General features: G+C 35.5%; 2 protein-coding genes, 1 long non-coding RNA gene and 1 other non-coding gene across 5 annotated transcripts; 1 reads left to right on the top strand and 3 right to left on the bottom strand.

Annotated features, from left to right (window-relative positions):
• Nucleotides 1-329: 329 nt before the first annotated feature.
• TRNAA-UGC lies at nt 330-402 on the top strand. Its single transcript has one exon. It is a non-coding gene; the product is annotated as a tRNA-Ala (tRNA).
• Nucleotides 403-8165: 7763 nt separating this feature from the next.
• Nucleotides 8166-9857, bottom strand: LOC110713695. Of its 2 annotated transcripts, XR_002510036.1 has the most exons (5): nt 9660-9857; nt 9470-9546; nt 9221-9337; nt 8883-9128; nt 8166-8355 (listed from the first exon to the last, which is right to left on the bottom strand). XR_002510036.1 is itself a non-coding variant. In XM_021892151.1 (3 exons), the coding sequence occupies exons 1-3, from the start codon at nt 9822-9824 to the stop codon at nt 9220-9222; spliced, it is 360 nt and encodes a 119-aa protein (XP_021747843.1). In that variant the 5' UTR covers nt 9825-9857. The 2 variants fall into 2 exon arrangements, 1 of the variants encoding a protein (XP_021747843.1); XM_021892151.1 differs by lacking the exons at nt 8166-8355; nt 8883-9128 and having other exon boundaries at nt 9220-9337.
• A 344-nt stretch (nt 9858-10201) lies between these two features.
• Nucleotides 10202-10757, bottom strand: LOC110713833. Its single transcript, XR_002510074.1, has 2 exons — nt 10331-10757; nt 10202-10231 (listed from the first exon to the last, which is right to left on the bottom strand). It is a non-coding gene; the product is annotated as an uncharacterized LOC110713833 (long non-coding RNA).
• Nucleotides 10758-11577: 820 nt separating this feature from the next.
• LOC110713739 lies at nt 11578-13766 on the bottom strand. The gene is made up of 4 exons (XM_021892187.1): nt 13379-13766; nt 12829-13173; nt 12301-12679; nt 11578-12187 (listed from the first exon to the last, which is right to left on the bottom strand). The coding sequence occupies exons 1-4, from the start codon at nt 13764-13766 to the stop codon at nt 11578-11580; spliced, it is 1722 nt and encodes a 573-aa protein (XP_021747879.1).

The raw sequence follows: 13766 nt of genomic DNA, 5'->3' as shown, positions 1-13766 counted from the left end.
AACATTATACATAAGGAAAATATGTTTGTATAACAAAACTTTAAATTTCGGGCCTCTTTCATTCAGGACCTTTGTGTGATAACCTCCCTTAAATGAAATAGATTAAAACTCCATTGCTACCCATTACAAAAGCTATAACCAATTACCCAAATGTTGACCACATGGAAACACAATAGAATATGATAGTAGCTTTTATTCTACAAAATCAAGAAAAATCAATATAAAAAAGCAGCCTGATTATATATAATGCTTTCCAAAATGAGGAGAAGTATTTAAAATTAATAAAACATGCAGTTTGAGTTAGTACGCACGCAGGATAGTTAATCACAGGGGATGTAGCTCAAATGGTAGAGCGCTCGCTTTGCATGCGAGAGGCACGGGGTTCGATCCCCCGCATCTCCAAATTTTTAACTTATTTTCATTGGATATTAAAGCCTTGTGCTTGGTTACTTGATTAGAGCAATAGAAGTACAACTATCAAAAGTTGACCCAATCCGAAATACTGACTCAAACCCGATTATAAACTAACCAGTCTGAACCCGAAAAAGCGATGACCTAAACCCGATCTGATCAGACCTAAAGACAAACCTAAACCCGAGTATTTGAGACCCAAACCCGAACATGAATCGACTTGGAGATGACCCGAACTGAATATAACCCGTAAATTATTGACTTGAACCGAACCCGACCTGAATCAAAATTGACCCAACCCTATTTTAAACCATCAAAACCCAAATTTAACACAACCTATTACTATCCTGACCTGACGTGTTCCTTGCCGGACTCGAATACATAAATCGAAATTCAACCCGATATGTTACAAACCCGACCCAAAATCAACACAACTTGTTATTGACCCGACCTGAAATCAAATCGACTTATTATTTTAAACATCTTTATTATTGTAGATATTGACTAGCTAAATAAAAATACATGCTATATATATGATAACTTCTTGTAAAGTCATAACTTTGTAAGGCTAAAATTATTCTATGTTAATATTGAAAGTATTTTGTCTTTACTTGAACCGAACTCGTAAATTATTGACTTGAACCGAACCCAACTTGAACCCCAGAATAATGACCCGACTTGAACCCAAGAATGACCCATCTTGGAAATGACCCGACCTGAATATAACCTATAAATTATTGAATTAAACCGAACCCGAACAGAGAATGAACCGACCTGATTATAGCTCGTATATTATTGACTTGAACCTGTAGGCGTCGCTCGAAGTGCGCCTACGTTAAAGCATGTGTGAATATGCTTGGCACTCATAGGAAGTGGGAATTGACATATACGATTAGGGACAAGGAAAGTAGGGAGCCGCCAACAAGTTTTTAAGGAACTTGTAAACCGTTCACGGATTATAAAAGGCAACCACGATTAAGGGACAACGATTGACCCGTAAAGGTTACACCCCATTCATAATCCATGAGATTACTAACTCCATACGGTTCGGAACCACGAAAGGAGGATCGGGGATGATGGTACGAAGCGAGTCATGGAGTCACATTCGCCCGTATTGGCCTCTACTCGATTCTTATAGTGAAAAGTGATTCCTGCGATCTCAAAGGCATACAAACAAAATATTCAATTCGCTCCAAACTATTATTAAGCTAAATTGGTTGAATATTAATGCAACATATAATTCTAAAATACTTGTGATCACTTGAATTAAATAAAAAGATTAAAAAGGAACCTAAACCGGTTGTCCAAATTATCTTATTAGGCGTGATTTTCAATTACATATTCCCTTTAAACATGCAATATGGTGATCATAACAATAATAGAATAAACATTAATATTTGAAGCAATTCAACAATTATAACGTTAGTCAAATCAAATATAACATAACCTAATCATGATACTAGCAATAAGAAAATAAAATAAGAGTAATAAAATTAATTAATTACTCACATTCCGCGCGTTCCTTTAAATTGCTACATCATGAATAAATTGTTAGTAATTTCAATAAAAAAATATAAATCAAATGGAAATTAAATTAAATAAATGTAGATTTGATTTGGTCCAAACCCTCAGTTAATTATAACTTTCACGCCTTGGTTAAAGTATAGAACTTCGGGTATTGTATGGACTCCTTGGAGTACTTAGGGGAAGTATATATTATGGAAGAATAGGGAGGCTAGTGTTTAGGCTAAAGAGGGAGAAGAGAATTATTTTATGATCAAGCTTATTGATGATTGGAAAAAGGGGAGATATGACTTTTATTTATTGATGATTGGAAAAAGGGGAGAAAAAAAAAAGGTCGAAGAATTAAAAAAAGATAAGAATTCGAATCGGGTAAAACTCTTGCGATAAACAATAGTTTTTGCGGTTTTTGTTTTTATCATATCTTTTGATCCAGAAATTGGAATAAGATTAATAAGATATAGTTGGAAAGATCTTGACGTCTACTTTCTAACCCAATTAAAATAAGATTAAATATTTTGTAGAATAAAAGATATAGACGAAATAGTGAGACAATATCAGTTTTGGATAGAGTTTGACATTTTATTCATATCTTTTTCGTTATAGCTCGGAATTGATATTATACTATATCATTGGAAATATAATTTCAAGGGCTATCCAACCATATAAAATTCAGATAAAAAATATGAGGCACAAAATTCATATCTTTCTATCTTTGAACGTCTTTCAATTCGGATAAAATAGGACTTTAAAAAAGAGGAGTTTTATTCAATTTCGAACTCTTTAATCTTATCTTTTCAAAACGGATAATTAAGATCTTTTAGAAACTTGTAGAAGGTTCCAATTAATCCTAATTGTTTTAGGAATTGGATTAAATAATTTGGACCCTCCACATGATCATTGGGTCGTAGGCATGGTGGACTTAGGTTCGGTTTAGGCTCAATTTAATATTTTGGTCATAACTTATTCGTTATAACTCGGATTTGGGCTTATAATATATCATTGGAAAGATATTTAAAATCCCCATCCAACTATTCAATCATTGAACCCAGATAATGGACTAAAATAAACTGGACTAAATGTTTTTATAAAAAGGACATGAAATGAATTATTTTAAAGGACACGAAATGAATTATTTTGGGTTTAAAGGCATGAAAAGAGGAAAATAAGCTATGTTTTGGGGAAATGGGATAGTATTGGGTTGGTTTATGAAATGAAAATATGGATTTAAGCACTCCAAAGATTAAATACTCAACCCGACCAATAATGGCGGTGAAAGGTTGTTCATCATCAGGTTTGGTTTTGGGGAGACATTTTTAGGTGTCTACAGAAGCCCCCACTTTGGCTGAGTTTGTAGAAACGTCAGTTTCGAAAACAATAGTCAAAGTAGTCGATAGGGACAAAGAATGATTTAAGACGTTCTGCGATCCTAAATCACTCTGTATACGCCGATACCTACAAAAAATGTTAATTCCACAAATGAGTTTGGTATTTTCCTATGCTTGAAGGAATCCACCGGATGACGTTTGTTGAAATGCTTTCCATGCTTGAGAAAAGCCAACAGATGAGTTGGGTAGCTTTCTAAGCCTGAAGAAACCTACCGGATGACACTTTCCATGCTTGAGGAAAGTCGTCATATGATTTTTGCGTTTTTCTATGCTTGACGAAATCCACCAATAATGCTTTCCATGCTTGAGGAAAGCTGACAAAGGAATTTGGCGGTTTTCTATGCTTGAAGAAATCCACCGGATAATACTTTCCATGCTTGAGGAAAGTTGACAGATGATTAGATTGCAAGTCTCTGTGTATCGAGAACCTTGCGTCATATAATGATGGTGGTTCGATTGTCCCCGAACGTGGGTTGTAGATGGTCCGCTTGTCCCCGGACGTGGGCTGTAGTTGGTTCGCTTGTCCCCAAACGTGGGTTGTAGTTGGTTCGCTTGTCCCCGAACGTGGGTTGTAGATGGTCCGCTTGTCCCCGGACGTGGGCTGTAGATGGTCCGCTTGTTCCCGGACGTGGGCTGTAGATGGTCCGCTTGTCCCCAGACGTGGGCTATAGATGGTCCGCTTGTTCCCGGACGTGGGCTGTAGATGGTCCGCTTGTCCCCGGACGTGGGTTGTAGTTGGTTCGCTTGTCCCCGAACGTGGGCTGTAGATGGTCCGCTTGTCCCCGGACGTGGGTTGTAGTTGGTTCGCTTGTCCCCGAACGGGGGCTGTAGATGAGACCTGCAAAAATAAATTTGCCAATGGACTCGTATATATTGTGACTGACTTAACCACTGACTTGACCAAGTTTGACTTGATGTGACATGACATGTGTATGACTTGTGAGTGTGTATTTATATGTGTATGTGCAGACACAAGCAAACGAAGATGCAAAAGCAAAAAATTTCCGTCAATTTTTGTCATGAGTGGAGGGTACCGACTTTCTCCCGAAAAAGAAAGATATGAAAACTGAACTTTTATTTTCGAACTTCCCTCGATGAGAAAATTTTGAAATTTTTTTTTTAAACTTCCCCAAAAGAAAAGACGCGAAAAAAAAAGGAAAGAAGTTTTGAACTTCCTCGTTGAGCAAGACAAAATGAATCGCATGGATTGGATTGCTTTTCTTGAAAGTAATGTATGCATGATGCATGTCCTTAGGCCAGGAGGCTAAGGACAATTACATCATGTGACACGATGAATGAACTTAGATCATGGAGCTAAGCATAATTTATGGTGTAAAGAAACGATCTTGAACGTCACTTAGGTCTGGAAGCTAAGCACATATACAGATGAAGTGATTATTGCATAATGAACGTTGTCTAGGTCAAGGAGCTAGGCACGATATGCTTTGTATGATTAAAAATCATTGATATATAAATGTTTCTCAGCACATTATGCGATGCATGAAACAATGAATATTGCTCAGGTCAGGAAGCTAAGCAAGTATACAATGTTTCTTCTAATGAATGTTGTCTTTAAATATGATGAAACATGCACAGTAGGGAAACAAGATTTCATGATAAAGGGTTCCTAAAGAGAAGGATGATATGGATATGGATGTGTGAGTGAAGTGTGTGAATGTGATACTAAGGCTGGCTGCAAGGGTTATGGCGATGGAAAGAGATGTGAGAAGAGTCAAAGATGATGACTCTTTAGGCTAGGTAGGCTAAATGATGTGGGTTCAAGCCCCCAATTCTAGCTCTAAATGGGTAGGGGTAAGCATTGGATATTCTTTGACTCGATCATACATGGATATGAATATGAATGTGGCCGCACCTCAATGTGAGGTTGCCTACGTATCCGTTAGGAATCAGGCCGAACGTAACTCTAACCGAACTTTGCACAAGTGTATGTACACCTCAAAGAGGTCTTTCAAGGGTTGTAATGTGGTTAAGCTGATGGTTTCAAGGCTCAAGACCCGAGAGAATCCCCAAGATGTGTAATTGTGAATTTGAAAATTTTGAATTTTGCAAGTTTATTTTCATTTTTTTTTTTGAGTTTTTTTTTTCCCATTCTTGTGAATCAATGTAGGCAATCTCAAATCATGCGTTCCATCACTCACTTAGCATTCATGTTTCTCAGGCACGGTACCAAGCACTCGATGAGAGACGCAATTTGAGACGTGTTCATATCAAAGACATTGGAACACTTGCCTTTAGACATTGTTTTATTGTTGCTTTGCTGCATTTTTTTTTTACTTGCTTTTTGAATGTTATACAATTACACACCTTCCAATCCCAGGGTTAAGTGAATGTGGGTTGAATAAAAAAAGGTCAATCATTAGACGAGGCTCAAAGTGGTTGATGAAGAAATGGATTTGTGATTGAGTGTTTAATTGGGAATGAATGGGTTGCAAAGGTACCTCAAATCATTGGTATACCTTGTGTTCGGTACGACAATTGTTTTTTTTTTTTTTTTTTTTTTTGCTAATCACATGATCGAATGTAAGAAAGAGATGCTCATTGATGGAACATGGCATATATACAAAAGGAAAAGGAGAACCTATGCTAGACTTATTAGGGGAAAGGGATGAAACAAAAGAAGAAGAAAACATGAAATCTTGGTGAGAAGCTTGCATCGTGTTTTGTCTTTATGGCTGTTTATTATGAGTTACTTCTTGCCGCCTACTGAGGAAAAAAAGTTTCTTGTTGTTGATGCTTTGATTAGAAGGAAAGAAGAAAGGAGTGACGTTCCCCTTATTCTTCCAACTATTACCTAATGATTTTAGACTCAAGTACTGTGAAAGGACGAACTCACTTAATGCATTCACTCAATACTCGAATTGGAAAGAAAGAGTGTATGAAACAAGTTTGAAAACTGATGGGAAATACTCCACTCATTCCTATTACGACGGAAAGCGATGCATGCATGGTCCTAGTATACGATCATAAACAATATAGTACATTACTCGAAGATAAAAAGCGTGCAATGACTCAACATGTGAGATTAGGTGAGTTTATTAAGACTCGTGGTATGATCGCATGGCTAGACATGAGGACGTTGTGAAAAACAAAAGACCCAATGACCAAATTGCATGGAAGACTAAAAGACAAACTAACTTGATTAATTTTGTCCAATTTTAATGTTTATGCTATTTACTAGGTGAAAACGGTCCATTGTCAATTGTTAGTCATAAATAAGATCAACCACAATCAAAGACAAAGAACACATGTTAAAGTTAGCACAAAAATCGATCACAAGAAACTAGGAAGAGGACTAGGAATCTAGAAGAGTTATGATTCATGGGTATAAGAAAAATAAATAAATAAAAATTAAAATCTATAATCCTATGTTATACGAGTTGACACAGATTAAAGGACTTGTCTAAGACTAGCTTGACACTAATTTTTTTTTTTGAAAAAAAATAAAATAAAAAAGGTAACGCTAAAAAGACACCTAAACTGGACAGGCTGTAGTATATCGGTTATAACGTTTTATCCGTGACTCTGATTGGGACGAAACCAATTCTAAATGAAAGATAAAACTCGGGGCTACAGATCCATAGGTGGCACGACACGTAACTCTTTTTAGAACTCCGTCTATGACCAAAACAAGTTGACTCTTGTGCAGTATACGAGAATAAAAAAATCCGGGTGACTCAAAAATAAAAAAATCTTTGGTTCGACTCTAATAATAAAAAAAAAGTTTGATAAGAGAAAAATAAATAAATAAATAAATAAATAAAATAAAAAGTCAAAAAAAAATGCACATATAAGCACATTGTCACGAATGATGTAATGAAGTTCGCAACCTAAAGTCAAGTTCTATGTTCGACTATGGTCAAGCTTTTGGGTGTCAAAGGGTACCATGGTTAAGAGTTTGGACGCGTTAGCAAGACAGCCTCCCTTGAGGGTGTATGCCAACGGGCGGCTCCGCGAGTTCGTGACAAAATCGAACTCTCCTCCATGGTTTGGATGGATTTAAAAACTCGGATGAACCCTTATTGCCATGAGCGTTTTCGGGTTGATAGAGCATAAATCCCCAGGGCTAGCCACATACGTAGAACACGTACTATTGTGGCAAAATAGGTAAGCTAAAATGCATATGCATATGTGACAATGCCAATTAAATCACAGGAATATTTTTCAAGAATCTTTCAAGTCTCATCCACTCATCTCAATTAAATACCGATCACGCAAATCGATAAATATACTACTACATAAACGAGCTAATGCAACCCCAAATAACCGTTGCCATAGGGAAAAAAACCGTTGATTTAGACCTATTGCTACGGTTCATAAACCGTTGCTGTTGCGGCCATTGCACTAGATATAATGCGACGGTTATTTAAGCTAATGCAACGGTCTTATAACATCTACCTTTGACCGTTGCATTAGGGTCTAATGCAATGGTCAATATGATCTAATGCAACAGTGCTTGCAATACTCCATGACCCGTTGCATTATATCTAAAGCAACACTTGTATGTTCCTAATGCAACATTCCTTGGCCTTTACTTAAACCGTTGCAGTAGGTTTACCAATCATTGTCATGTACTAATGCAACGGTTTAATTATATAGGAATAATAAATATAAATAATAGTGAAAATTAAATTAATATTAATCTTCCCTATTTATATTTAATTAAATTTATTATATGCGTATAAAATAATAAATAATAATGAAAATTAATATTAACAACCATAAAATCATCAATCTCGATTTTATATATATATTAGTCACCCAATTGTTTGGCAAAATACAAAATGATGTACTTTGTTGTACTTGTCAACTAGCTAGCCCAAAAGATAAAAGCAAGTCACAATTTACATTAGTTAGATCACAAAAACATTTACCAAAACAGATGTTTGATTTGTGATCACAATGATATTTACGGCCACAAAAACTGTCACTACACATGACAATTTATACAAGATATGCCACCACCAAAATGTTATAATTCATGCATCCTTCTCTAATCCAAATTTTCTTCAATAATCTGCAAATTCAAAATGCATAATTTAAACAGTTATAAGTATGGAATATAAGAGTCATAATAGTAAGAAACTAAGATATTTGGTATCTACATACATAATTTTAAGGTTTAGTTCTCAATTGATAGAAAAAAAAGGAACAATAGAACAACAATTCCCATGAAAAAAACATTATATGACAAATAGCTGACGAATTGAGCACAAAAAATACACAACAACTGCAAATTGTTGCTTAGCAATTACATTAAACAAAATAAAGTTGGATTATATATAGAAAGTGTTCAAAATGCATACACTCACTCCTCAATTAACTCTACTGCTATTTCGCCCAACATTTCCATGAATCAAATCACTTGTCCTGTAATAAGTTTTTTTTCCTTATTTCTCTCTTATCCTAACCAACACATAGCCTTAACATTAATGGCAAAAGTTTCTAAGCAATATAAAAATAGTATGATAAATTATCTAAAGAACAAGTACTAAGAGTAAAGTACTCTGCAATTTTAAATACAGCCACATATATGTACATTACCTGATTAGAAGGTTCTGTTCTAGGAGAAGAATGCTCATCACCAGCGGCCTCATTCACTTGTAATGTGTCGTTAGTTGCATTTCTTGGATTAGATCCTTTTTTCTTCTTCAAATCAGTCATGGTCACACCTTTCCCATAGAGGCGTACACGACCATTATGCTCTGGTTTTTTAATCACTTGATAGTATGGATCAATAGTGTTAGGGCCATGTTCATGTTCTTGAGATTCCAAAGCTTCAATTTGTTCCTATATACATGAATAATTAGAGGTTATGTATGTATAGCTTGGGTTTTCACATAAAAAAATATTAAAAAATTGGTATAGTAGTTTAAACTCACTATATTATTCTTCGTTTTCCCAAAGCTGGTTTTGTATGTCTTATTGGGATTCCTTTTCCTTGATTCTTTGTACACCTTTGCTTGAGAGGGTTCTTTTTTGTTAGGGTCCTCTTGTTTCTATACAAAGAGTTTATAAGATAGGGGCTTATGAGCTAAATGAATTTGTAAATGACTAGCTAAAAAAACATATTTAAGTGAAAATTAAATATTTGTACAAATATATACTACCAGCTTATGACGTAACCTAACCTGGCATATGATTTTGGACCCATAGTATGGATGTCTTCTGCCTTTTGACGATTCTTTTTGTTGGTCTGACTTTCTTCCTGTAAAAAAATTAACTTAATGTATATAATGCATCTACAATTTTTTTATTCGAAACACACAAAAATGTGCAACTTTTCTTGGTTCTAAAATAGATAAGTTAAACACCAAGTACCTCAGTTGTTGTCAAATGCCAATACTTCAACAGATCTTCAAAATGAGTTTTTGGCATTGTCTTTGGACGTTCTATCATTCTTTGTTCATCAGTATCAAATGCATAAAAATGCTTCTTTTTTGTCCTACACTTGTGCATACGCCAAGCATAATTGACAGTTTCCATTACCCATTTTCTTCCTTCTTAAGGAACCAAATATTTTTCCTACACAAAAAAAGCATATATATATATATATACTTGTACAAACTAATAATAATTAATTAAAGGATAATAAAATGACCTCAAAAAAAATTAAAGGATAAGAATGAAATACTTTATCGATTGACAAACCTGGACAGAATCCCATATTTTGTTATGTGTGGGAAGGCTTGGCCATTCAACATAATTAAGTGGGGCTAGTTCAGAATTTCTAGCAACAGTTCCCAAAAATTGAGTAAATTCATCGACTACTTCATCAGTAGGTCCAACTAGTTGCCCATAAATATTCAAGATAAGGTAAGGGCGTTCCTCCCTAGGACGAGCATGAACCTTAACCAATTTTGTTGGACCTCGATGCTTCTTTTTTGCAGGAACTGTGAAGGAAAAAGTTGTAAGTTAATACAATGTTGTAACAAAAAGATTTATCAAATGACAAAAAAAAACTTTCCACAATCGAAAAAAAAGTGTTGTACCTTCTTGTGGGCTTTTAGTTCTCAATCGAGAGTCCTCGTCTATCGCTTCAGTTATATCTTCAATTACATTGTTGCATCATTTACAGGTTGTTCATTTACAATGTCATTTGCACTATTAGAGATCAACTGGCCTTCATATGCCACTTCAAGGTTGGAAGTACTGTTTGTTTCATTGTCTTGAATCATATTCTCTGATTGCTTTTTCCGTAGCTCACGAAAGGCAGTCAATGATCCAGGATGACAAAAAGTCTTTTGTTGATGTTTCTTTAGTGGCTGGAGAGCTTGTTTTCCTGATAGGTTATTTCCATTTTGGTGATCTCTTTGTTGAAACTTGCCTATTGAATTGACTGGAGGTAGCTCGATATGGTTTTCCACACCATGTTTTGTGGTGTTCTGAACAAATGCAGCCATTGAGCCTGACTTGTTTGAAGATCCCTGTGTTTAATTGCACATAAGAAAATATTAGAATATGAAGGCGACTGAATAAGAGTTGGTCCAAACACTAAGGCGACTGAATAAGACCGAAGATGACACATACATACCTTGCGAGCAGCCTTTTTGGTAGCAATATCCTTGACATGTGGCAAATGTGAAAGCGGTGACATGCCTCTTGTTGACCCTCCACAAAATTTCCCACTCACAACAGCCTATAAAAATAGGTTTATTTATAATTTATATGGATAAATCAAATTAAGGGAGTTTATGACGCAATTACAATGTTACATAAGTAAAAAAAAATGGGGGGGGGGGGGGGGGGAGATGTCAAAAATAATCTGTATACATGTATTTATGAGACTAACCTTACGCTTGATTGTTATATTACCAGAGTCAATTTCATCCTGGTTACCCTCATATTCAGGTATGTACTCATCATCATTTTCATCATCTTCATCTGAAAACAAATTATTGTCATCCCATGTGCTGATAGCATTAAGGGCATATGAAAAGGCTCAAGATTTATCATAAATTTGTGATGCCAAAGTTCCTTTTCTAGAAGCTGCCATTATGTCCGCGTTACGCTTCAGCTGCTCTAGTCTTTGCCTTTCATAATCTGTTATCACTTTTTTTTGAGGGATGGATTTAGCCTTAATCCCCTTCATCTACACATATGAAGATAAATTTATCTTATTAAAAAAATATTTAAACTTGTATGTTACAAGAGAAAAAAAAAAGAACAAGCCATAAGAAAAGGAAACAACTGATAAAGTAATTTAATGTATCAATCAACATTACATATAATAATTTTTTTAAAAAAAAAAAACAAGACATAACATCCTACCATCAGAGAGTTCTGTAGGAAGGTTGTGAACAACATAAAACCAACCATTCTTGGTTAAGTCTTCCACATAGAAAACTTGTCGTGCCTGAGATGCTAAAATAAATGGTTCTCCCCCACCAATGGTTCTATTCTTATTAACCAAAATAAATTCATCATTCATTTCTGAGTAAAACCACATACATCTAAATAAGACAACGCTAAATTGGCCATGGTATGATAGCTCAATGATATCTTCTATTGAACCATAATAAGCAACACTTCCCATTATAGGATTTTGATCTTTGCTACTAGAAAAGCTAGGTGTTAGAGCGTTTAAAGTTACTCCACGGTTTTGTGATATAGAATTTGCATCACGCTTCATAGTGTGAAAGTGAAATCCATTCACAGAGTACCTAGTGTACCTTTTTGCCACATAAGAAGGACCTTTTGATAACCATTTCAAATGCTCTGGTACTACAGCACCTTGCTGAATCATGCAGGCAACTTTCTCCTTAAACCAAGCCATAAACTCCTTACTATGATTCTGAACAGTATCCCATTTTCGTTTCCTATGGGAGCTTAAAGTTGCCATGTGTTCACTGAAATATTAATAAAACTACACACATATTAGTATTGTAATTAATGATATGATGAAGATTAAGTTTATATATATGTAAATATGGTATTGAGATTTTTTTATGAATAATTTTACCTGATGTATCTCTTAACTTCCTTACAATCACAGTTGAATAACAGATATTGATGGGCTTGGTCCCATGTAATGTGATCAATCATAAATCCATATTGATTCTTCTTTGTGGGATTTCCTTTCCCCCTAGTCGGTCGACCAATATTAGGAAGGAATGGTTGTGCGGTTTTTGACTTACCACTAGTTGAAGAAGTCTTTGGTCGATTTATGTATCTAGCACAAAATCGAAGACACTCTTTAGCCCAATATGCTTCTGCCATTGAGCCCTCGGGGCAAGCTTTGTTCCGAACATCATCCTTCAACTCATGAAGAAACCTCTCAATTGCATACATGCATCTATTACAAATGGGACCTCCAAGCCTGATTTCTTCCACCAAATGAACTGGTAAATGGACCAATGGATCATTACAATGAAAAAAGCAGGTGGAAAAATCATTTCTAATTGACAAAGTGATTCAACTATCTGAGAATGAAGATTGTCAAGGTCTTTTGGGTCAATGGTTTTACCCCATATGCCTTTAAAAAACTGACAAAGTCTAATCAGCGGAGTTGCAACTTCCTTAGGTAAAGTTGCCTTTATTACAATTGGAAGCAAGTAATGCATATAAAAATGAGCATCATGGCTCTTATATCCTGTTATCTTCCCCTCATTAACTTGCACACAACGAGCAATATTAGAAGCATACCCTTGAGGCAACTTTGCATTTTTTATGGTTCGGCAAAACAAGCGCTTCTTCTCTAATGTCATCCAGAAGCGTGACCTTGGGATCTCTTCACGAAGGTCATCTATTTCAATAGGCTGAAGTTCTGGCAAAATTTTAAGAACTTTTAGATCACGACGAGCACACACATTGTCCTTGGTTTTCTTAGTTATATCTAACAATGTTCCAATGATATTATAAAATATATTTTTTTTCTATGTGCACCACGTCAAGATTATGTCGATTTGTACAATGCTTCCAATAAGGAAGGCTAAACAAAATCGACAACTTTCTCCATGGAACATCATCATCGTGCTTTTTTTTGTTCATCTTTCCAAAGTCATTGGGAAAATCTTGTAGTAAATCTTCAATTTCAGTACCTTTCAATCTAAAAGGTTCAGTTCTCTCCTCAATTTCTCCAAAAGTTCTCTTATCATGGCGCCAAGGGTGGGTTGAATCCAAAAATATACGATGATGCCAATAGCAAAATTTACGGCTATGGTCCAACCATTGTGATTCCATATCATAATGGCAGCAAGGACAAGCCCTTTTCCCCTTTGTGCTCCAACCAGACAACATTGCATAAGCTGGAAAATCACTGATCGTAGATAATAAAGCTGCATGCATCATAAACCTCTTATCAGTTGAAGCATCATATGTTTCCAGCCCAACCTCCCATAGCTCTTTTAGATCTTTGATTAGCGGTTGTAGATAGATATCAATATCATTGCCCGGGGATGAAGGGCCAGGAATAAGTAATGTTAACAT

Source organism: Chenopodium quinoa, unplaced genomic scaffold (genome assembly GCF_001683475.1).
Source record: "Chenopodium quinoa cultivar QQ74 unplaced genomic scaffold, ASM168347v1, whole genome shotgun sequence".
Classification (NCBI taxonomy): Eukaryota; Viridiplantae; Streptophyta; class Magnoliopsida; order Caryophyllales; family Amaranthaceae; genus Chenopodium; species Chenopodium quinoa.
This window is presented reverse-complemented; position numbering and strand designations above follow the sequence as displayed.

Bases quoted from the DNA above. Each gene is read 5' to 3' on its own strand.
- LOC110713695 (XM_021892151.1), bottom strand. From the start codon at position 9,824: ATGGAAACTGTCAATTATGCTTGGCGTATGCACAAGTGTAGGACAAAA. The intron at 9,547-9,659 runs GTACTTGGTGTT...ATTTTTTTACAG, and splicing joins GGCATTTGACAACAACTGAG to GAAGAAAGTCAGACCAACAA. The intron at 9,338-9,469 runs GTTAGGTTACGT...CTCTTTGTATAG, and splicing joins GGTCCAAAATCATATGCCAG to AAACAAGAGGACCCTAACAA.
- LOC110713739 (XM_021892187.1), bottom strand. From the start codon at position 13,766: ATGTTAACATTACTTATTCCTGGCCCTTCATCCCCGGGCAATGATATT. The intron at 13,174-13,378 runs GTACTGAAATTG...GAACATTGTTAG, and splicing joins TGAACCTTTTAGATTGAAAG to ATATAACTAAGAAAACCAAG. The intron at 12,680-12,828 runs GTCAGTTTTTTA...TCCATTTACCAG, and splicing joins AACTCCGCTGATTAGACTTT to TTCATTTGGTGGAAGAAATC.